Here is a 24,417-nt window from a genome sequence, read left to right as displayed (position 1 = left end):
TTTTGTATATTTTGTGAAGTAATTAATATCCGTTCAGGGAATTTGAAGCTGTAATTCAATCTACAGATTGTCCTGTTGTTGACAAACTCAGCATCATCCTTAAATTACAGTTTAAATTGCCTCCAGCAAATCTGTTATCTTGTGCTTAATTGCTAAGGAACAGAATTCTTGCTCTTTGCCCTTTCTGGATTTTCTTACAACTCCAGCTCCCCCACCCCCAACTGTCCAATTACTTTGCAAATCTAATGACCTAAAGCACACTCCAAACTTCAAAGTGACCAGATGCCAGTAACGACAGCATTTGCTAGATTTAACTTTTTAGCTTCGGTGTTGCTCCTCTTTCATCTGAGGGTCCACCCCCCACCACCTACTGCAGTTATACCCCACTCTAATCACTGTGGCCCTTTGGTGGTCTTGCACTGACTACTTGTTCATCCCAAAGCCTCGACAGAGAAGCTGATTGGTGTGACTCCTCTCTGGTACTGTTTCTCCTCTGGCTCAGACTATGCTTCTGAACATCTTCTCTACCTCCCCTGGGAATTGTGACCTTGTTGGGACATTGGGCCAATGGTGATTGGGACTCCATTACCCTGAAATATGCTGCCATCTCCTCCACCCTCACTTGAATGATTTAGACATATTAGCCATCCCAAACATTGCAGGATGTACTGTCTGACGATATCATCCACAGATCACGTGAAGTCTTGGCTGAGCCTGTGTTTTTATTATTCTCCCTTTTGTTCCCATCTTTCCTCCCTCTTCTGACAGATATTCCCAATTTGCTGCCACACATTAGTATTGCGTTCTCTGGGATAGAGCAGTTGAAACAGATGGTGCTTTCTTCCCTGGATTATATCCACCTTCTATTACCAACGCAGTGTGGTTCCACATAGAATCTACATGGCTTCTTTTGTACATTTGTTGGCAAGGGCTGTATTTACTTAACATCCCGAAACACCCTAGAGAGCATGCTGTTAGTAAGGGAGTTCCAGGATTTTAATGAAGCGATGGTAATCACAAGTTGAGATGGTGTGCCAGTTAAGAAAGGAAGTACATCCATGTATCTTCTGCTCTTGTCCTTCAGTTTGGTTGTGGGTTGCAGGTTTGTTGGAGAAGCTTTGGAGAGTTGCTGCAGTGCGTCTTGTGAATGGTCCATGTTGCAGCCACAGCGCACAACGTGACAGGACGCTAAGATTTTAAGGCGGTGGGTAGAGTGCCAATCAAATTGTCTCTGGTATCAGTTTCTTTTCTATGGTGGAGCTGTGTTTGTCCAGGCAAGTGGAAAGTTATTCCCTGATTCTGTCCCTGTCCTCAGACTTGCACTGCAAAAGCATCACGGTTACTCTATCAGCAGCCCAACATGTGAGATCTCCACCATTTAAAAAGAAACTGTGAAGGCTAATGCTATGGGATGGTCATCTGTTTCACATTCTGACTTGGACATGCGTTGCTGTTCCTTTTAGCATCGCTGGGTCTAGATATGAGTTTGAGAGAGTGCCTCCAGGTTTATTTTTTACATAAATGATGTAACTCGTCAGATTTAAAAATGGTGCCAGTGTTCATATTATACTATGGTGATCATTTCTGTTGAAAATTCCTTGTATTGCAGCATTTCCCCAATATTGAACAAATATTAACTTTGCCTGGTAAGCTGTCAGCTATTGTACATTAATTATCAACTGAATAGATCAGATTTCTAGCTGCCAACCTAGCTGTGAGGACTGTAATTTACTCTGCTGTCAATGGCCCACACAGCAACAAGTATATAAGGATAGGGCCATTTATTCTACAGTGGGTTAACACTTTCTCTGTTTATCTATCTATCTAGCCTTCCTTCCATCTCTGTGCTTAGCAAATGAAAACTGACACGGTGGCTCAGTGGTTAGCACCGCTGTTTCACAGCGCCAAAGACCCAGGTTCGATTCCACCGTCAGGTGACTGTCTTTGAAGTTTGTACATTCTCCCCATCTCTGCATAGGTTTCCTCTGGATGCTCCAGTTTCCTCCCACAATCCAAAGATGTGCAGGTTAGGTGGATTGGCCAGGCTAAGTTGCCCATAATGTCCAGGGATGTGCACGATAGGTGGGTTAGCCATGGGAAATGCAGGGTCATAGGGATAGGGAGGTGGGTCTGGGTGGAATGCTGTTCAGAGGATCGTATGGATTTGATGGGCTGAAGGGCCTGCTTCCACACTGGGGATTCTGATTCTAAGGAATGTCCATTGGAGAAAAAAATGAAATGGAGGACAACAGCTGACTTTCAATATTTGGGTTGCCAACTCTGGGAGCTTGCTGCCCAACTCTGAATGAATGTATCCAGCATGTGAAGCCTTTTTCGATCTCCACCCTGCTCCCCCATCAATGTCCAATCCTTTATCAACCAGCAAAGAATATGGGAGGAGGAAAATGAGCAGTTTTGCTTAATTCCCCTGGTGGTCTATTTTTGCCCTGGACTTTTCACTGTCCAACATTGTAGAGATGGAATTTCAATTCCACGAAACTCTAGGGCAGTTTTGGAAGACTGACGTCCTTGTTCTGTGGATGTTTTGTAATCGGTCTGTGCTGAAATGTCACTGCACACCGCTGGTGTGGGCTTTGAACCCCAGGCCTCCTGTCTCGGGTAGGGACATTACTGCCCAACAGGAGGTCCCATCCTTATTCCATAAGGCAGCACGATTCGCTGTCTTCAGCTGAAGATGGGGTGACGAGGGAATGCATCCTCACTGCCAGTAATTAAAGATTTGTGTGCATTATGTTGCTGTCCCTTGTTCCGACAGGCATCTTTATGGTCAGTTCTAAACACGTTTTAACACAGCTATGTTGATGAGAACAGTACACTGTGGTATACATAGCTTGAGAGAGAATTGGGAACGGCTTTAGCAGGAAAAGGGAAAAGGAGGCCATTACAGCAGTTGCTGCCCCTTTGAAGTGTTCCTCTTAGCTCTTTACAGGCCACTTAATTACTTGCAGCTTGCCAGAGACCCGGGTGTTTGTTTGTTCTGAGCAATCCCTTCTTGGGAAGGTTTGCCCTGTGGGTTTAAAGATTTCTTTGGTGGCCATTCTTTTTTCCTGGTCATTATTTAAGGAAAAATATTTCACTCCACTCCTCCCATTCTTTCCTCCCTTTTGTACACAATCTTTCTCTGCATAGGTACATTGCCCACCGGTCGTGTTACATGGATCAGGAGTAATGACCCAGACATGGCTGGCCACAAATGCTACTCTTTTTCAAAGATGGAATTTTGTGCATTGGGCATTTGTTAATGAAACATGAGCAGAGACTGACAACACTAGTGATATGCTGATCAAGGTTGGGGCAAGGGAGTGGTCGTGAGGTTTGGTATTAGTTAATTTGATTTTTCTTTCTCATTATAGGTTTGAAAAAGTTGCTCCACTCCGAAACAAAAAAAAGGCACATCTTCTCAATTTTGTTTCATTGAATGACATTCAATGTCGCCTTAATAAAAAGAACCTTACATGAGCTTTGCCCATTTTTGTCATTGCAGCCAATGAGGGGATGGGAAATGCTTTTACTTCCTCATTTGTACCTCCCCTCCATAATCCCCTGCAGCCCTCCCATGTTTTAACATTGCCAACATCATGACAGTAATTGAGCATTTGTCTGGGATATTGTGCAATATTTGGAACTTTGAGAGATGACAGATAAATACTACAGTAAACTGAGGCTTATGTGGATTGTAGATGATCTCATTGCGCTAGATGGAGGGAGAATAAGGGAGTTCCCCTGCTTTGCTTGTCGATATTTGCATAGTAAAGGGTTAACTATGCCTTGACTCTAAGAATAGGGACTGAGCATGTGCAAAAGGAACTATGTTATAGAAGTCCGGAAGAAGGGTTACTTGACCCAGAACATTAAGTCTGTTTCTCTCCCATTTGTGGAGAGACCTGCTGAGTTTTTCCAGCAATTTCTATTTTTGTTTCAGATTCACTGCATCCATAGTCTGTGTTTTGCGTTTCATTTTGAGATGTCTGATCACATTGTTTGGGAACTGGAGTCTATAGGATTCCAAGAAATGCCCTGTCTCTCCACTCGTTGTAAATACTTTCAGATATCTGTTGATGTTCACTCATTGGAGTGAGATCTGATCTTGCTACAATATCTATCCTTCAACCAATATTGCAAAAACACCACCTGACCATGATCATTGATGTTGCTTGTGGGATCTTGCTGTGCCTAACTTTGCTGCCAAGTTTCCTGCATGACAACAGTGCCTGTTTCATTGGCTGCACCATAGTTTGAGTCATTATTGCCTAATCTTCTCCTTTCTCTGTTTGACCCATGCCATTGATTTCAGTCCCTTATTTTTTTTCCATATTTCTGCAGAGCTGGCTTTGCAAGCTCCTTCTAATGCATGAATAATTAATTTTCTCCACTGATTTTTTTTTTACTCCATCCTCATTTTTCCTGAAGATGCTGATTTAGATTCTGCTTTGTGCACAAAGTCGAGGACTCACCTGGTATCTCAACCAAGCAGCGATTTACTGTGCATCATGATGAAATGTGAGTATTGGCAGGCAGATGCTGACCTGGTCACCAATGCTTGCCATAGACGTATGCTTTCCACGAGAAATTGGGGATCACCAGTGAAGACCATGGAATCCACAGTACTAGGTCTTTGCCAGATATTGGAAGAGTTGTGGATATTGATGGCTTTTCGGCTATAGGGGAAGGCAGCTGCTTTAACAAGTGACTCAAAGGTTGTTGGAGAGTAAATGGAAAAGTGGAGTAGAGGCCACAATCCGGTCAGCTGTGATCTGGTTGGATGCTGGAGCCGGCTCGATGGGCTGAATGGCCTACTCCTCTGAACTCGTACGATGTATTTTCTGATGCAGAAGCAGAGAGGCTATTAACAGGCATTTAAATGAGGCATAAGAAAGGCATCAATTTCCTGTAGTTGACCAATTTAAAATGAAATAACTCAGTCAATATGGCATTCACTTGACCATTTTTAAGGATGGTTCACCCAGAACCTAAGGTAGATGGAAATTCTGGTACGACTGGGTGAAATGAGTTGAGAGAAATTGTGCATAACGTAAATGCTAGCGTAGATTAGTTGGGCTCATTGGCCTGTTGACATTGCATTATTTGATTTAATAGCTACATTTTAGAAAGTTATTTGTGGAGGATGACACAGAAGCCAATCTTTATTTGGCCTTTGATTTTTTTTGACAGATTGAAATATTGCGAGCATAGCTCTCTTAACTCAATTATACAAGTTTTAAGAAGTGTCATCTCATGTATCAAGTGAAATCCCAATTATTACTCCAGCTGTATGTAATTAAATGGAATTGATGTACAATTAACAGTAGTTTCCTCCAAAGGGGAAATAAGTCAAGCATGGCAGTGCTCTGTATACAAGGGGTCATAATTTGCTGAGGGTTTGCAGTGAGGGAGACCAGCGAAATGAGGAAAGTGCATTTGAGGAGCATGAGCAAGAAACTGACCAGACGACACAATTAACCATGTTAACAACTGTAATTACGACCACAAGCACATTCCGTATCATGACTTATATCGATCACCTGCAGTTGTCTGATCAATTTAAAATGATATAACCCAGTCAATATGGTATTGATTTTGCTATTTCGAAGGATGGTTGAAATGTAGCAATGCATTGTTCTATGTTTTCACACACACTCGCTTTCTCTGTCTCTCTGGCAATATTTTCTTCAGGCATTTTTTATTCCTGAAATGTTGACTGTGTGATGTCTTCTGAATAAATGCACTTTAACTTAGCAATTCTTCAGTACAGTTTCAACTTTGTTATTACAAGAACAAATCTCCGAATCATACAGCAGAGAAGCTATTCAGCTTGTTGTAACTGTGTTGGCCCTCTGTAAAGAAACATCCAATTAGTCCTCCATCCTGCTCATTCCCAATGACTTTAAAGTGTGTACCCTATGTTTAATGCTGTTTTTTTTTTGAGACCTCTTATTTCAGACCATCGTTACTGCCAAAACAAATGCTTGTCTCATCATCCTTCTGCTTAGCTTGCTTATTAAATAGATTTATGTCCTCTGGTTAATGACTCCTATGACAGTGGAAATGGTTGCTCCCATGTTCAACACTCTTATAGTTCACCCACCAAGTACCTTTCATGATCTTCATTCACAGCAATATTATTTGTAGCCAATGAAGTCTTTTCTCATGCCATTGTTTGTCATGCATAACTTCCTCAAATAACAGTATAATAATGATGGCTAAATTGATCAGATTACATACAGTGTGGAAACAGGCCCTTCGGCCCAACAAGTCCACACCGACCCCCTGAAGCGCAACCCACCCATACCCCTACATTTACCCCTTACCTAACACTACGGGCAATTTAGTATGGCCAATTCACCTGACCCGCACATCTTTTGACTGTGGGAGGAAACCGGAGCACCCGGAGGAAACCCGCGCAGACATGGGGAGAACGTGCAAACTCCACACAGACAGTCGCCTGAGGCGGGAATTGAACCCGGGTCTCTGGTGCTGTGAAGCAGCAGTGCTAACTACTGTGACACCGTGCCGCCAAATTGGTTTGGGAGATGTTGATTGGAAGGTAATTATTAGCCCGGATGCTGGGAAGTACTCTTCTCCTGTTTGTCAAATTAGTGCCACAAGGTATTTAGCATACTCCTCAGAGGGAGCACAACAGCCTCGGACAGCACCTTCGAAACCCACAACTACTTCCATATAGAAGGGCAATGGCAACAGATACATGGGAACACTACAACCTGCAAGTTTCCCTCCAAATCACTCGCCATTCTGACTTGGAAATATGTCACTATTCCTTCACTGTCGTTGGACGAAAACCTGCAAATCTCTTCCTAATGGTGTTATGAGTCAACCCAGGCAGGTGGACTGCAGCAGCTCAACCAACTACTAGCAACCAGAGTTACATAGACCATTACAGCGCAGTACAGGCCCTTGATGTTGCACTGTCCTGTATAACCAATCTGAAGCCCATCTAACTTACACTATTCCATTCTCATCCATATGCCTATCCAAGGTTAAGTTGAGTTGAGTTGAATTGAATTGAATTTATTGTTATGTGAACCGAGGCAAGTGAAAAGCTTTGTCTTGCAAGCAATACAGGCAGATCACAGAGTTAAGTAGCATAGATAGCAAACCAGCTGAATGTTTAAGGCCTCCATTATCAAGTGGCACCTCTGGCAGCTTGAGATGTTAGCTGAAATTTGTGCATATCCCTCTGGCTTGGGACTTGAATTCAAGGGGAGAATATGTCCCACTGAAGGTATTGCTTGCTGCCCTTGGGTACAAACACCCAGAGAGAGAAATGACCATTTGGACCAAATTGGATCATTTTGCTCATGAGAGTTTAGTCCAGCTTTAAGGAGTGAGAGTTGCGGATTGGCTATATTTCCATGCATTTGAACAGAGTTTCATTTTTTGTAACATAAAGTGTGTCTCACTAATGTGGGTTGGAATAAAGTTACTTGCAGAATATAAATAATATGGATTCACTCAATATTTGTTTTTTAAAAATTACCCAAAATACATTATGTCCCAGAACCAAACCCCTGCAGTGTGCTCCAGATTGGCACCTGACCAAAGTACAATGTAAAAAGCCAAACGTTCCTGCAACATAGTCTTTCTATTCTATTTGGGGGGAAAAAAAAGCATTGAAAGAAATCTATGAATTTTCAGTCAATATTATTATTCATGGGAATGGAATGGAATGGCTTGCAGCAGTTATTACCTATTTAGCCCTCCACGTGGAAATGTGCTTTGCCCTAAGGTGGCCCTCTGCCCCAGAATGCCTCTGGAGAGCTTTTAATACTGTATCAAAACAGGGCAGGCAGGTGTGAAAATGAGAGAAAGTGCTGCAATTTTATTTTCTTTGCTTGTGAAATGTTGACATTGCTAGCTGGGCTAGCATTTATTGCTCGTGCCTAGTTGCCCTTGAGATAGTGATGGTGAGCTGTCACCTTTAACCTCTGCAGTCTACCTGCTATAGATAGACCCACAATGCCATTAGGGAGGGAATTCTAGGACTTTGACCCCAGTGACAGTGAAGCAACGGAGATATATTTCCAAGTCAGGATGGTGAGTGGCTTGGAGAGGAACTTGCAGGGATAGGTGTTCCTGTGTATCTCCCGTCCTCGTCCTTCTAGAGGGAAGTGGTCATGGATTTGGAAGTGCTGCCTGAGGATCTTCGGTGAATTTCTGCAATGCATCTTGTGGGTAATACACACTGCTGCTCCTGAACATCGGTGGTTGAGGGAGTGGATGCTTGTGGTTATGGTGGCAATAAAATGGGCTGCTTTGTCCTTGAAGGTGTTAAGTTCGAGTGTTTGGGTCTGCCCTCCCCCAGGCAAATGGGGTGTGTTCCATCACACTCCTGACTTGTGCCTCATAGATGATGTACAAAGTTTGAAAGTTACTTTCTGCAATATGCCTAATCTCTGTCCTGTTCTTGTAACCGTTGTGTGTGTGTGTGTGTGTGTGTGTGTGTGTGTGTGGTGAATCCAGTTGAGTTTCTAGTCAATGGTAACTCCCAGGTTGTTGTTAGGGGTGGGGTGGGGGCTTTCAGTGATGGTAATACCATTAGTGACCAGGGTTGGTGGTTAGATTAGCTGCAAAGGGAAAGGCCATCTCCAATATGAGACATTGTAATTTTTAAAAATTCATTCATGGGATAAGGGATCACTGACAAGAACAGTATTTATTACCCATCTCTAATTCCTTGAGGAGGAACCTTGTATGTTTGAAATTAGTGATTTAGCAAAACTCCGTGCTGTTAGGAAGAAGGTTTGAGGATCTTGGCTCAGGTGATGGTGAAGGAATGGTGATCTCACTCCAAATGAGGAAGCTGTGAGATTTGTAGGGGCATTTGCATCAGCTGTCCCCACTCTCCCTTCCAGATGGTAGAGGTCATGGGTTTGGAAGGTACTGCTGTAGGAACTTGCTGCCGTGTGTCTTGCAGATGGTTCACACTGCTGAAAGTGTGCATTAATGGAAGGAGTGAATGTTGGAGGAAGTGGACAGCAACCTGATCAAGCGGGCTGCTTTATCTGGAATGGTAATGCTCTAGTGTTGCTGAAGCTGCTCTTCTCCAGGCAAGTGGCAAATAGTTGAGCACACACCTGACTTGTGCCTTGTGGATGGCTGTAAGGAAACAGCAGCCATCAATCCATAACAGGCAATCTCCCACAAGGAGCCACCTGATGATGACACAAATGATCTTGTGTTGCAGTGTTGGTTATGGAAGGCTGAGACCTGATCAGCCGGTCTCTTTACTAGGTTTGTTGGATCAGTAGAATGTTTCCATTTCTCCTGATGGTGCTGACTTCAACAGGGAATAGCAATCCAGTTGGCTTTTTTCAAACACCTCCCTTAAGTCCAAAGACAGTCCAGCTAATGGAGCATCATTGATAGAAGCAGTGAATCTCACTGAAACCTCGCAGTTTGCAGCTGGTCATGAAAGGAGATGACTGCAGGCTAACCCGTAACCTTTAGTCCTTGTTGCTTCGTCCTGAGCTATAAAGCTGCTGGTTAAAGATAAATGTGAGAGCACATAATTTTGAACTAATGCCAATAGTTGCTGACCAATAAAAGAGTCTCTTTTTTTAAATTAAAGTAGTGAATGACCTTGTAGCCACCATCACCACTCGAACCTGAAGATGGGGAAAACGAGGGAAAGAAGAGGGAAAATCTCAGGAAGTGAAGTGATTTCATTTTGAGGCATCAGTTTCCCTTTACCGACCCTTGCAGGTTTTTTACAACCACATTGGCCGTCCATAGAATAACACTTCCTCTTTAACGTTTCTGAAAATGATCGAGAGTAACGAGGGTCCTTGTGCTTGTCGGAGGATATTTTTCTCTTTCCTGTCCTGAATGTGCTAACTCATGCCTACCCTCTCCTAACCTGTCTCTGGTTTGGAAATTGGTGGCATTAATGGATAGACAAACGGCAGACTATTTGACTGGGCAATCCATCATCGTTTAGTCTGTACTGTCATTGTTCAAACTGTAGATTCCTTCAAGAGTCAACCAGAACAGCTGATTGCAAATAGATTGATGCTCAGTCATCGATATTTCATTGTGTGTGGGGTGGGAGCGCAAAAGGGTTCAAATGGCACAGGGTAGTGTCTCTACATCTGAGCCAGGAAGTCCGGGTTCAAGTCCCACCTGCACCGGGGTGTGTGATAATGCCTCTGAACCAACTGACTCGAAAATATCTAAAACAGACTGTTACTTCAAAATGAAGCAGGTGGAGGGGTTCTTTTGACACAGTGGTAGCATCCATACCTCTGAGCCAGAAGGCCTGCGTTCAAGCATTGCATGTTGAGAGAGTTCTTGGAGCTAAAATTTTTAAGGTTATGGGGTGAAATCAGGAGCTGGGTACAGAGTTCGATGATCACCTGTGATTGTGTTGAATGGCAGATGAGGCTTGGAAGACCTGTTGCTGCCTCCTGTTCCTATTTCAATTGTTTTGATGAAACATACAGGTTTCCAATTAGCATCCATGCAGGGGATTTGGTCTCTGCGTTTGGGTGGGGATCGTCATTGCTTAGCCATCAACAATGACTGTGTGTTCATTCTGCTTCTCCCCCACCCCCTCTCTCCCCCAATTCCCCCCTCACACCCACCCCAACCCCTCACTAATAAGGGTCACTGAACTGATTACATTGAGTCCACAGCCACAAACAAGTCTGTTTGATTCGTCGGTTCAGGCCTCTCTTTATGGTCTGAGTATATCTCCTCCCAACCTCCTCTATCCCACACTTTCAGCACCATTCCTTTCTCCCTGCCATTTATTGAGGTTCTCTTTAGGACCTAGGGTTAGGGTCAGAGTCCCCCACCCCAGCTCCTTTGTTAAGATCATCCAATCTGTGAGGGTCAGTTTTTGGGCCATGCGGTCTGTGATACCCAGCGTCAATCTGTTGGGTTACAGCATTGCTGCCCCCAGAGATTATAGAATGAATTGCTGTAAAGCAGACTGATGGGATGGTTTGTTTGTAACGAAATACTAAATTCACTTTGAACTGTGAAGTTCAAGCCAAGGAGCTATAATAGATCTAAGTTACTAACTTTTGCTAATGGTTGGAGAGAGAGAAAGAGAGAGGTTTGTGTAAGACTGTGGGTACAATAGAGGAAGCACAGGTATCCTACTGAGGACAATGGCAGTAATTTGAGAAGATTAATAAAGGGATCTCAGTAAAGGGCATCCTCATTTGGGTGGGAAAGGGGAGTGGGGAAGATTTCGGGAGAGATTATAATCAACCTAAAATTGCATTGAGGCTTTGGAAGGCATCTCAGACACTCCCTCACACTCCACTTTCAGGTTCCAGGTTTGATCAGTGAGTGTGATGTGTTTTGGTAACATCACCTTAGCATTCGCTCACTCCTCACCTTGATCCTCTTCCTGCCAAATTGAACATATCTCGAGGTTATTCCCCTTAGCCTCACATTTAAGGTGTTGAAAGACTGCCATTTATGTAATGCCTATCATGGCTGAGGGATGCCCCAAAGTCCTTTCCCAGTAATGTCATGTAAACACATGTAGTGTAAAATTGTACAAAAATGTCCTGTAATATTTGGACAGAGGAAAGTTGTAATGATGTGATAATCAATTTGTGATGCTGATTGAGTTCCAATAAATGGTATGTTGCAACCAGATTTTCTTCATTTTGAGATTTTGATTGAAGGATAAATATTGGTCAAGACCAGTGACCACTCCCTGGCTCCTCGTTAAAATAATGCTAATGGGATTTTTTTTTTACTCCCAGTTGAGAGATGGCCTCAACTTTGTAAAAGAAGAGAGTGAAAGGGCAGAGATTTTGGTCAGGTGATACAAAGGGTTTTTTTTAAACTGTGAGGAGTTAGGGTATGGAATGCACTAAATGTCATCGAGATGTACAGCATGAAAACAAACCCTTTCCTCCAAGCTGTCTATGCTGACCAGAAATCCCAACCCAACCTAGCCCCACCTGTCAGCATCCGGCCATGTCCCTCCAAACCCTTCCTATTCATATACCCATCCAAATGCATTTTAAATGTTGCAATTGTACCAGCCTCCACTATACATACACACACACATGCATACTCTGCATGAAAAAGTTGCCCCTTAGGTCTCTTTTATCTCTTTCCCCTCTTTCCCCTCTCACCCTAAACCTATGCCCTCTCTAGTTCTGGACTCCCTCACCCCAGAGAAAAGATTTTGTCCATTTATCTCATCCATGCCCCACATGATTTTATAAACCTCTATAAGGTCATGGAGGCAGGTTCAATTGAGACATTCAGGAGGGCATTTGATGATCTGGATAAAAATGGCAAGCAGGGATGTGGGGGAAAGGCAGGAGATTGGCACTAGGGAATAGAACTGGAACAGACATGATGAGCCAAATGGCCGCCTCCTGAACCATTATAATTCTGAGTTTAATATCTCATCAGACAACCTGAACAATGTAACATTCCCTCAATACTGCACAGGAGCATCAGGCTCAAGTTTTGACCTTAACCCTTCATTTGGAACTTGAAATCTCAACCTTTGGAATTGGAGATGTTAACTGAGCCTTGCCAATGACATTGGAAAAAAATGTGCATGTGTTTGAAACCTTGCTGCATATGGACAGCTCTACCTCAAACGATTCCACTTGCACAACTGCCTTAAATAGCCGAGGTTACAAGCACGTTTCCTGGACATTAGATACAAGTGATGCAACAATGGAGAACGGATAGTTGTGAAATACTTTAATGGTTTACTTTGCTGCTTTCGCCTGAAGAAGATCCTGTGAGCTCTATTCCCTATAACTGAGTTTGAGTAACTGATCACAATGCAATGCGGTTGGTTTTCTGGTGGCTTTGTAACAGTTGTGGTTGTTTCTGCAATCTTTTAAATTTGAGCAGGTGTTGCAATGTCCTTCTTAACCACACAACTGCCTCTCTAGAAGGCTTTTAGTATTTCACAAACGTATGGTGGGAGAGCTGCAGTGGGTAGGGGTGCTATATCTGATTATGTAAATGATCACCTCTGTTGGCATAACATTGCATCTTGATATCTTTGGGTGCTTCTGCAGCAGATCAGTTGGCATTCATGAGCATGGTTATTGGAATCACCAATTCTGGGCGTAGCATTGGTGACTCCAATATGTGGTTGGAACTGCCTCACTGGTAAGACTGTCTTTTTGCTGCCATTTCTAATTTGAACCACACTGGACGCAATAAGGTAACACTCCTGCTTTTTTGAGCCTTGAGACTTCAGGAACAATTCCACTCCAGCACTCGAGTGCAAAAGCCACCAAATGAAGTTTGAGAGTGATACGGCGAGGGTGCTCAGAAGGCCCATCTTTTAGATGGGATGTTCACCCAAGACTACTCCTGCCTACTTGGTGGATCTGGAAGTTCCCGTAACAGTAATGAGTCCCTCACTTGTTTCTTAATTAACATCCCAATGAATAGATTATTTGTCCACCATCACATTGCTGTTAGTGCTGTGTTTCATGTATCATTACAGAATTATTTTGTAAAGTCCTTTGAGTTGTTTCTGTGATCATGAAAAGTGCTGTATAACTTTTAAATTAAAAAAATCATTTATTGGATAGGGGCGTATTTGACTAGGCCAACATTTATTGTCCATCCCAGGAGTCAACCACATTGCTGTTGCTCTGGAGTCACGTGTAGGCCAGACTGGATAAGGATGGCAGGTAGTAAGTCAGATAGATAGGGTTTTCCAACAACTGACAATGGATTCATGATCATCATTGAGCTCTTCATGCCAGATTTTTCATTGAATTCAAATTCCGCTGTCTGCTGTGGTGTGATTCGAACCTGGGTCAACCCAGAACATTACCTGCATCTCTGGATTAATAATCCATCGATAATACCACTAGGCCATCATCTCCCCTTTCTCAAATATAAAATACTGCAGAAGCTTTGACGCTGAAATTAAAAAGCATAGGATGCCAGAAATACTCAACCCGTTTCACTGGCATTCTAATTGTGGTCTTTATTGTCAATTTCTTTTTTTTTCTCTCTTTCAAGATTCCTTCCTCCATTGAATCCTGAAGATGAAAGTGAGGACTGCAGATGCTGAATATTAGAGTTGAGAGTGTGTTGCTGGAAAAGCACAGTAGGTCAGGCAGCATCAGAAGAGCAGGAGAACTGACATTTCAGGCAAAAGCCCTTCATCAGGAAGCCCTGATGAAGGGCTTTTGCCCGAAACATCAATTCTCCTGCTCCTCGGATGCTGCCTGACCTACTGTGCTTTTCCACCACCACACTCCTAAAGGTCACTGTTCAATCCCTGGGCGCACCAGGCTCACTCCAGACAGTTGATAGCCCTAAACAGATAGTGTTTGATGTTTTAAATGCAGACTTTGGACTTATATTGAAGAGTCAACACTGCACCTTTAACCCCGTCACTTTGTGGATGCTGCTATTCCTTTGAAACAATTTCCAAACATGTTCTGGATTGCATGAGAATGGATGAGTTAATAGCATGAGGTGAGACAACAAAATTCAAACCTTTAACAAACTTAAGCTCTGTTTATGTCCCAGGATATGCGTGCCCCTAAGCATCATTGGCGAATGGAGTGATGCTGCTGGCAGCAAATGCTGACCCCAAATGGGCCCAAAAGTGGAATTGGTGGCCTCCAGGAACTGCACTCCATCTGAGACTGGGAAGGAAGTTGCACAATACACGAAGTTTCAGTATCACAAGAACAGTTAAACTTGGGTGTGAGAGTTAGGTCAATGTGAAGGTTAATTATGGATTCCCAGCATCTATTTCCCCCATTGGAGCCACTAAATCTGAATTGGTTATTTATATCTTTGCTTCTGGCATGATTTGCACATCATAGTGGCAGTGATGTTTGTGGAAACAATGACAGTACCTTGTTTGTTGGTCAATCTTCTGGGGTACTGTGCTGGTGTGTGACCAGGTCTGGGCAAATGTAAGTTCCTTCAGTTTTTCCTCTTTGTCTCATCCTTTTTTTTCTTTTGTGAAGCTCACAGGGCACAGAAAACCTAAGCCTTGCATCCCTCTGACTATGTGTCCGCTGCTGGTGCGGATCTTCTGTGTCCTTTTGGGTGACTCCTAACTGTGCTCTTGGGTCCATTATGGTTTGATTTTCGGGGCCACTCTCTGAAATCAGGTTTAATACAACAGCTATCCACCATGACTGGTTCTGGGAAAGCTGTTCTGGAAGAATGGCAGGAGCAGAGACAGCAACTTGAGGCTTGTGTGCAGGTTGTAGGCCTTTGATGCTCAGAGTTGAAAAACGTGGTGCTGGAAACACACAGCAGGCCAGGCGGCATCCGAGGAGCAGGAGAATCGATGTTTCGGGCTTATGCCTGATTCTCCTGCCCCTCGGATGCAGCCTGGCCTGCTGTGTTTTTCCAGCACCACATTTTTCAACTCAGGACTGCAGATGCTGGAGACCACACTTTCTCCTTTGCTCAGAGCCACCTTCACCATTCAATGAGACTGTGGTTGCTCTGGCTGTGGTCTCACTTTACCTGGCTGCCCCTCTCACCCAATTAATCTCTGACCAACCCCCTTACCTACCAAAAATCTAACAGCCTCCATTTTGAGTAAAGTTTAAACACCCATCGTCTTTGAGAGTCTCTGCCACAATGCTTTTGGGAGCAAAAAAAAATCTGTTTCTCTCCATTTGTAGGAGGTTTAAGAGTGAGAAGCAAATTGATTCCCTTAGTTTATGTCTTTGCCCCACAAGAGGAAACCCCGTCCCAATAGGGGACAGAAATCACAGGCCTCTTCTCATCTGGAACATGGATCTAGGTACCAGTTGGTTTTTGGCATTGCTGCATCTGATGGGAGAGGGTGCAGTTATTGGAGCTTGATGTATCCTAATCCCAGCACCTGAGCACTGGCAGCTACCTTTATAAGACTCTGAGGGGATCTGAGATGTTTGAATAAACTTTTTAAAATTCATTGAAGGAATGAGTGAGTTGCTGCCTCGAGGTTGGTTAAGTAGGCCAGACCAGGCGAGGATGGTATTTCCAGGGCATTGGTGAACTAGTTGGGTTTTTTTCCTGCAATCAATTCATTCTCAACATCAGTCACACAACTCCAGGTTTTTTTTTAAATTGAATTCAAATTCCACCATCTGTCGAGGCAAGATTTGAACCCAGATACCCAGAACATTATCTGAGTCTTTGGAATAACAGTCCAATCGCCTCCCCAATCAATATGCAGTTACCCTTGCCACTAAATGCAGGTGAACATCTGGCTGCTTAAGTCTGGTCTTTTATTCCTTGTTTTAGTTCTTTTTTTCTGAAAATTAACCTCTTGACCGCGAGGCTGTTACACCCCTCTGGAGCTGGTGGGGCTTGAAGCTGGGCCTCCTGTTTCAGAGGTAGGGACACAACCACTGCACTGCAAGGGCTGTAAATTAATTGGAAGACTGGTGGTGGGATTTGAACCCACGCCGCTGCAGAGATTGGACCCTGAGTCCAACAGCACATCATCATGGCTGATGATTACTGAAAGCCCAAAGCTGCAGAGGTCTGAGATGTGTTGCCGGGAGCCATTTCAGATGATGAATTAGGAGTTGCTCAACTTTGAAGTGTATTAGTTGACGTCTTTTTTTTTAAACATTTCCCCTACAGTGTACTAAAAAATGCCTAGTAACTATATTCCAAAATGCAAGAGGAAACGCATACAGCAGCTGTGCTTCTGCTGTAGGTGCTTACAGAGAGATTAATGAAATGGGCTTCAATCACAAATTCCGACCATACTTTATTGATGTTCTTTTATTTTCTCTTCCTCCTGCTGCCTTGTTCTACAGGAAGCTGCACAGTGGTATGAGGACCTATGGGTGCGAACTGTGTGGTAAAAGATTCCTGGACAGCTTACGGCTACGGATGCATCTGCTCTCGCATTCAGGTAATAGAGGATCACGTCGTGCCCCCCTCTCTCTCTCTCTTGTTTTGCGACATAAAAGAGGAATTCCTGCAATTTCTTTTAAAAGTGTAGCAAGCTAGCTGTGGTGTGCTCAGTACATTGCGGTGTCTATTTCAGCTCTACTCCCCTCTCCTCCCTGCCCTGTGGCTTGTTCTGGCTGACAACACTTGTTGTGGACTTGGCACTTAGCCAACCTGGGCTGACAGCCAACCCTGTGGGTACAGTATGTACAGTTAGTCTTGTGCCAAATTTGTCATAGTCTGAGGAACGAGCGAGCAGGTTTCCTGTACTGTAAACAAAACAGTTTTGATTTTTTGGCAGCCAACTTGTACTTAATAGTTTGACAAAAAAAATTAACAAAAACTCTGTTACAAGCAATTTTCCTGCTTTTTGCTCCTTTTATTTTGCCAAATACGTTATGTTTGTAATTGAAGGAAGTAAGAATTTACACTCAAATAGTACTTCTCCCGACCTCAGCTTATCCTGACGCACTTTTAAAAATTTTTTAAAAAAAACAAATGTGGTTGCAGTTGTGCCATAGCTTATATGCAGCAACCTCCCAAAATGACGCTGACAAGATCTCTAATTTGTTTTAATTTTTATTAGAAAAAGCAGTTATTGGATGAGAGGCAATTGTTACAGATATGAGGGGGAGGAAGAGGAGGAGAAAGGATATGTTGTTAGGCTGTGATGAAATGAGTTGCGAAGGGTTTTGTGCGGAGCATTAATCCTGATGTCAACGAGTTGGGTTTGGTACAGGAAAATACAATGTGTCATGCTCCAGTTTTACAGTGACCAGTATGTCTTTGAGAGATGCTCATGCTGGGGAATCCAGCCCTTCCATACCGAAAGTGTATGCATTGAATATTGCTGATTAAAAATACTTTTGCCAAAACATTTTGTCTTGTAATCATCACAACATTTGTAAGTATACCAGTGTTGAAGGGAAAATCTTGTACTGTACAAGGAGGGTGTTGTTTTTTCAGAATATCAACTCTGGCTAGTATAATCATTGCTGTGGAGAATGCACCCGTTACATGATAGCTGACAGTTAACTGTTAATCTTTGGTTAAATTTCAACTAGGCAGGTATTGCCCCGAGAAGTGAACCAGAAAATGGCAGTTGCCATTTTATTAATTTGTAACAGGCACAATTTCTGTCAGCAAAGAAGAGGGATCTGTGCATTAATAGATGTAATTTCCAATACATGGAAGTGAACAATACTGTGAACCCAATAATCAGTCATAAGATGGTTGCCAGTGTAATTCTTAATACAGTTGGGATTATTTTGCAGATATATTCGAATCATGAAATCACATCTAACATTGGACACTGTTTTGTGTTTTTCAAGTGCAGACCGGTCTTATGTGGTCAGTCCCTTTTTGAAATCACTTACTGATATCCGTACTTCGTATAATATAAAAATAATTAACGCATTATTGTTATGTTCAGGTGGAAAGCTTTGCATCTGAATCTAACTTTGCTAGATCCTTTCTCCTCTACTTCATCGTTCAAACATCTCTTTTGTGTCCAGATACCTTTTTAGATTTTGTACACCTGTCTCATCAAAGGCTTAACATTAATGTTGGTTTTTGAAACCAATGTTGGTGCCTCCTGTCACAGATCTCTGAGAAAAGCTGTCACAGTTGCAAGAAGAGTAAACAATAACTGGAACATCAACTGGTCTATCTTTCTCGTTCCTGCTCCCCCTCCCCACCCCTATAGTTCAACCACCCCACATGAAGTTTAAACGGGTAAGCTGTATGGTCAGATTGAGGGAGACCTCTCCTGAGTGAGACCTGAGAATTTGGGTCTGAGGGGAAAAGTGGCACAATAATCAAAGTTTACTGGAAGAATTAAAATCCCCAGTGAAAGGTGCATGGAGAGGAAACAAGGTGTGGATCAGGAAGTCTACCTGCACTGAGACCTTTGGAGGTGTGGCATTGTAAGTGCGGGGGAAGTAGATTGGTGATCAGGTTTGGCTAGTCTGTCTGGTCAGTAAAGTGCATGTTAGGTATTTGGATTATTTAAGCTTCAGCTTTTATTTTCTCCCTCTCTAAGGAGTTTGTTTGATTTTCATAATAAGTCCATTCTTATTTTAAGGCCATTTTAGCATTGAATGGCGGGTCAGACAGGCCAAGTGGAGTGTACAGAACTAGAATGTGTGAAGTCGTGGATATACCACATGTCCCAGATGAACACGTTTGAGGGAAGTGTCACCAGCTGCTTGAGTTCCAGGTTTCTGAACTTGAACAGCTGTACATCAGAAAGGTAAAGGATGGCACTGATAGCATGTACAGGGAGGTGGGCACTCCTCTGATTTTATAAGTGTACAGCCAGAGAGGAAAATGGCAATGTCCAGGCAGTTGAAGAAAACCAGATAAATAAGGAATCCCCTGAGTCCATCATGTATGCTAATCAGTATTCCATTTTGGAAATCAGTGAGCATAATCGTTTCTCAGGAGTGTATCCACAGCCAAGCCCTGAGCACCATCGGTGATTCAGCAGGAGGGAAGAGAATGGAAGAGTAGTGATGAAAGGGGATTCAATGACTAGGGAATCAAAAAGGCATTTATTTGGCTGTAAACATGACTCTCAATGATGTGTTACCTTCCTAGTGCCAGAATGAAGGATGCCATGGAATGTCCGCCAGATGTTCTTCTGAGGGGGTGGGGTGGGGGGCACAGAATCAGCCTGAAATTATGGCACACATTGGTACCAATGGCACACAGGAATAGTGATGAGGTCCTGAAAGCAGATTTCAGGGATTGAGAAAGGAAATTGAAAAGCAGGACCTCAAAACAACAGTAACGTCAGGATTGCTAGTGATCCATGAGACCAGGAGGATTGATTGAATGTGCAACTGGAGAGCTGCTACAGGAATGTGGGAATCGATTAGTGAGGAGTTGGGAATGGGTTCTGGGTCAGGGCAGGTGGAACTGTACAAGTTGGACAGATTATTTCTTAACTGGACTGGGGTTGAGTTTTGCTAGAAATTTGTTGGTGCACTTAGGGTGGGTTTAAACAGGGAGTGGGAACCTCCAGGGTAAGCCAAATTGAATGACAGTCAAGTTGGTAACAAGAAGTTGAAAAGCTGGAGGGAGACAAGAAGGCAGAGTAATAAGGGTGAGCATTGAGTACATTGTGAAAGTGGAATGCTGTTATTGAGACACAGTTACAGACACTCCCTGAAAGCTTGCATCATTCACATGAAGGTAAGTGATCTAAAGGCACAAATAGAGAGAGATGGGTGTGATCTAATTGCTAGTGCAGAAATATGGCTGCACAGTGACCAGGATTGGGTACTGAATGTTCAAGGATAGTCAACATTTGGGGAAGAGTGATGAACAGGAAGCAAATTTGCACTGATAATAATGGATGGGATAAGTACATTAGTAAGTGAGGCTCTCAGATCAAAAGAACAATGGGTGGAACTACGAACAGCAAGGTTCAGGAGATATTGGTTGGAGTTCATAATAGGCCACAAATAGTTGTGGTAGGGTTGGGCCTGGCATTAATCAGGAGATGAGTGAAGTATGTAGCATGACTAACACAGTTGTCATGAATGACTTTGGTCTGTAAACAGCCTGGGTAAACTAATTGAGCACTAAAGCAGTGTGTTTCTGATGTGTGTTAGAGCTGGATTTTTTTCTTGGAGTAGTATGTAGAGCCAACTGGAGGACAGGCTATTTTTGATCTATTATTGTATAATGTAGAAGGACGAATTAACCATTTTCTTGGAAAAGAACCTTGGGGATGAGTGATCACAATATGATAGAATTTAGACATTGTTGCAAAGGAGATGGTTCACTCTGATACAAGAATGTTAAATTTGAATGGGGCAATTATAAAGACATGAGGCACAAATTAGTTCAGGTAGTTTTGGAAAATGCATTAAAAGGTGTGACTGTACATAGGCAATGGATAGACATTCAAGAATTATTAAATGGTTTACAGCAACCACACATTCCATATGTTCTGTGTATTCCCATGCATTCCTTCAAGATGAAAACAATCCATGAAAAGTCATTCAACTGTGGCCAACAAAGGAAATTCAGCATTGAATAAGCATAAAAGAAGGCCTATAAAGTTGCCATCAATAGCAGTGATTCTGAGGTTCTGAATGTTTGCTCGCTGAACTGAAAGGTTCATTTTCAGACGTTTCCTCACCATACACACCACGCTTCTACAGATTACCCAAAATTCACAAAACCAGTAACCCTCCTCAGACCTATAGTCTCACTACCTGGAACATCAACGTACAGATTAGCCAAGGAGCTACACCAAAAACTAAACCACTTGGTCGAGGACTGTCACCATTCCATCCACTCCACCCAAGAATTTCTGAACACCAAAGACGCCAAGATAGAAGAGGATGAAATAATGGTCTCCTTTGACGTAACAGCCCTGTTCACATCCATCAACATTAACCTGGCCAAGGAAACACTGACTACATTGTTGGAAGAACCAAAGACACATACTATCCTTGCTGATAAAGTTGGTAGTGTTTGGTGTATCATCTAACTAGTGGACCAATGTCTTGGCACTGTCAATAACAAAACCTACTGTTAAACAAATGGAACACGCATGGGATCTCCGATATCAGCAGAGGCAGTAATGCATGGACTTGAACAACCATCCAACCTTAACTTTGGGTCCACTATGTGGGTGACACCTTGTCATCACAAAACGAAACGAAACAAACTCGAGGAAACCTTCAGGACCATCAATAATATCCTTATTAGCATAAAATTCACTAAGAGGAGGAAAACAACAACAAAATGCATTCCCAGATGGGGAACTTCAAACCAGCGTCTACAGGAAAACAACACATCCTGACCAGATATTGAACTACAGAGGCAATCATCCCAACATCCACAAACGAAGCTGCATTAGAACATTATTTCAACGAGCCACCACACACTGCAGCACAGAGGAACTACATGGAGCAGAGGAAAACTACCTATACAGTGTATTCAAAAAGAACAGGTACCCAATGAACACAGTCTGCTGATTCCTCAGCAACAAACCCAAATAAACAGACAAAATGCACACACAAACCCAAGCACTCTCCCCTTCGTCAAAGGCATCTCAGAAATGACTGCCAGACCACTCCGACACCTTGGCATCATGGTAGCCTAGTGTGGTGGTTTCTACCAACACACTAAAACTGCAGCTAATGAATTTGAAAGACTCCATACAGACAAGAAGCAAAACTAATGTCATTTACAAAATAACTTGTAAGAACTATAACAAACACTACATTGGACAAACAGGCAGAAAACTAGCCACCAGCATACATGAACATCAACTAGACACTAAAAGACATGACCCACTCTCATGCGTATCATGTCATATGGATGAGGAAGGACACCACTTTGACTGGGAAAACACATCCATCCTAGGACAAGCCAAACAGAGACATGCATGAGAATTCCTAGAAGCATGGCATTCCAACTGGAACTCTATCAACAAACACATTGACTTGGACCCCATCTACCATTCCTTGAGAAAAAGAACAGGAAATGACACCGCCACAAGAACTGACATCACAACAGGAAATGACATCACCAACCGAAGGAAACATAAACACATAAATAGAAAGTGGGTCATTATGACACCAGTGCTTCATTCAGAGGCTCATTGATGATGTTAACTAGTATGGTGACAAAACGTCTGAAAATGAACCTTCCAGCTCAGTGAGCAAACTTACATCCAGAATCCCAACATGAGCTACTAATCTTCTCAAAGTTCACTAGTGATTCTGAGGTTTGGGAGGTTTATGGAATACAACGAAGGAGGACCAAACAACAGATCGGGAGAAGGAGAGTAGGATATCAATGCAACCTCGCAGCACAAACCTCATAGGCACATAAAAAGGAAACATTTTGGCTTTGAGAAGTACAAGTCCATTGCAGGCAGAGTCTGGAGAATATATCATGGGTCTAGAGAAATGGCAGAGTAGCTAAATGTTTACTTTGCACCTGTTTTTGCTGAGGACAATACCAGAAATCTCCCAAAACTAGAGATCCAACTGAGTGGGGAGAAAGGAATTGAAGGAAATTAGCATTCGCAAGAAGGTTGAACTAGAGAAGTTAATGGAACTGAAGGTTGATAAATTCTTAGGATCTGATGCTCTGTATCCCAGAAATTGCAGGAGGTGGCATTAGAGATAATTGATTCTAGATTCGAGAATAGTTCCTGCAGGTTGGAAAGTAGCAAACATATCCCTGTTCAAGAATGGAATGAGAGAGAAACCCATCAACCACAGACATATTAGCATTCCACCAGTTGGGAAATTGTATAATCTGTTATAAAGGATGGGGTACATGGGCACCTGACTGGGTGTAGTCAACACAGATTTGTGAATGGGGAGTTGTTTGATGAACCTGGAAGTCCGTGAATATATTATGAACGCATTTAACAAAGGACAGCTGCTGGATGCAGTGAACTTATTATTTGGGTTTTTTGATAATGTTGCCCACAGTTGGTGGGGTTTGGACAGTTAAAGCACATGGGATAGGAGGTAATGCGTTGACATGGATTAATAACTTGTTGACTGATGGAAAGCAGTAGGAATGAATGGATCATTGTCACGTTGGCAGACTGAAGCGAGCAGGGCACGACAAAAATTGTTGCTCACAGCCCCAGCTATTTACAGTACAGTACAGTACATTCATTTGGAGGTGAACACCAAATATAATATTTCCAAATTTGTGGCTGATACAAGTTAGTCGGGAATATCTGTTGTGTGAGGGACATGCAAATGGTTTCAGGAGGATTTTGACACTTGGTGAATGGGTAAGAACCTGGCAGATGGAATATAATGCGAAAAGATGAGGTTATTCACTTCAGGAGAAACAGATGTGCAGAGTAATTCTTAAATGGTGAGAGGTTGGAATGTTTAGATATACAAAAGGTCTTCAATAAATTACTGAAGACTAACATGCAGGTGCAGCGAGCTATTAGGAAAGCAATTTTTTTCTTGAAAGAGGATTTGAGTACTGGGGTAGTGAAGGCTTGCTTCAAATGTATACGAACTTGGTGAGACTACACTTTGGAGCACTGTGCTAATTTTAGTCTCCTTATCCCAGGGAAACACATTATCGCGATAGAGCGAGTACAAAAAAGATTCATCTGACTTGTTCCCGAGATGTTGGGATTGTCCTATGAACAGAGAGTTGGCAAACTGAACTTGTTAGGGAATCTTGAACTAGGTGGCATAATTTAAAAATAAGGCAGATGCCACATGGGTCTGAGATGGGAAATGTTTTTACTAAGAGGGTTGTGAATCTTGGAATTTGTGACCACCAATGACTATAGAAACTCAGTATTTGAGTATGTTTAAGGTAGAGATTGATAGACTTCTCATCATTATTGGGTGGCTATGGACATGGAATGGGTAAAAGGTATTGAATAGTGGGGTAAGCCCGACTGCCTGAATGGTCTGCCCCGTTCCTGTTGTCAAGAGGTTTAGTGTCTTGTGAGCCTAATCCTGTTGAGAGTGATATATAGTTTTA

At 42.8% G+C, this 24,417-nt stretch overlaps 1 protein-coding gene across 3 annotated transcripts in view; it reads left to right on the top strand.

Moving 5' to 3' along the window:
- The window catches only part of zbtb16a (zinc finger and BTB domain containing 16a), a 279,344-nt gene that overhangs the window by 97,833 nt on the left and 157,094 nt on the right, over positions 1-24,417 (top strand). For all 3 annotated transcript variants that reach the window (XM_060846844.1, XM_060846845.1, XM_060846846.1), the window contains exon 3: positions 16,782-16,879. In XM_060846844.1, the coding sequence (XP_060702827.1) occupies positions 16,782-16,879 (98 nt within the window). The remainder of the gene's footprint in view (positions 1-16,781; positions 16,880-24,417) is intronic.

This window comes from Hemiscyllium ocellatum, chromosome 29, assembly GCF_020745735.1.
Source record: "Hemiscyllium ocellatum isolate sHemOce1 chromosome 29, sHemOce1.pat.X.cur, whole genome shotgun sequence".
NCBI lineage: Eukaryota > Metazoa > Chordata > Chondrichthyes > Orectolobiformes > Hemiscylliidae > Hemiscyllium > Hemiscyllium ocellatum.
This window is presented reverse-complemented; position numbering and strand designations above follow the sequence as displayed.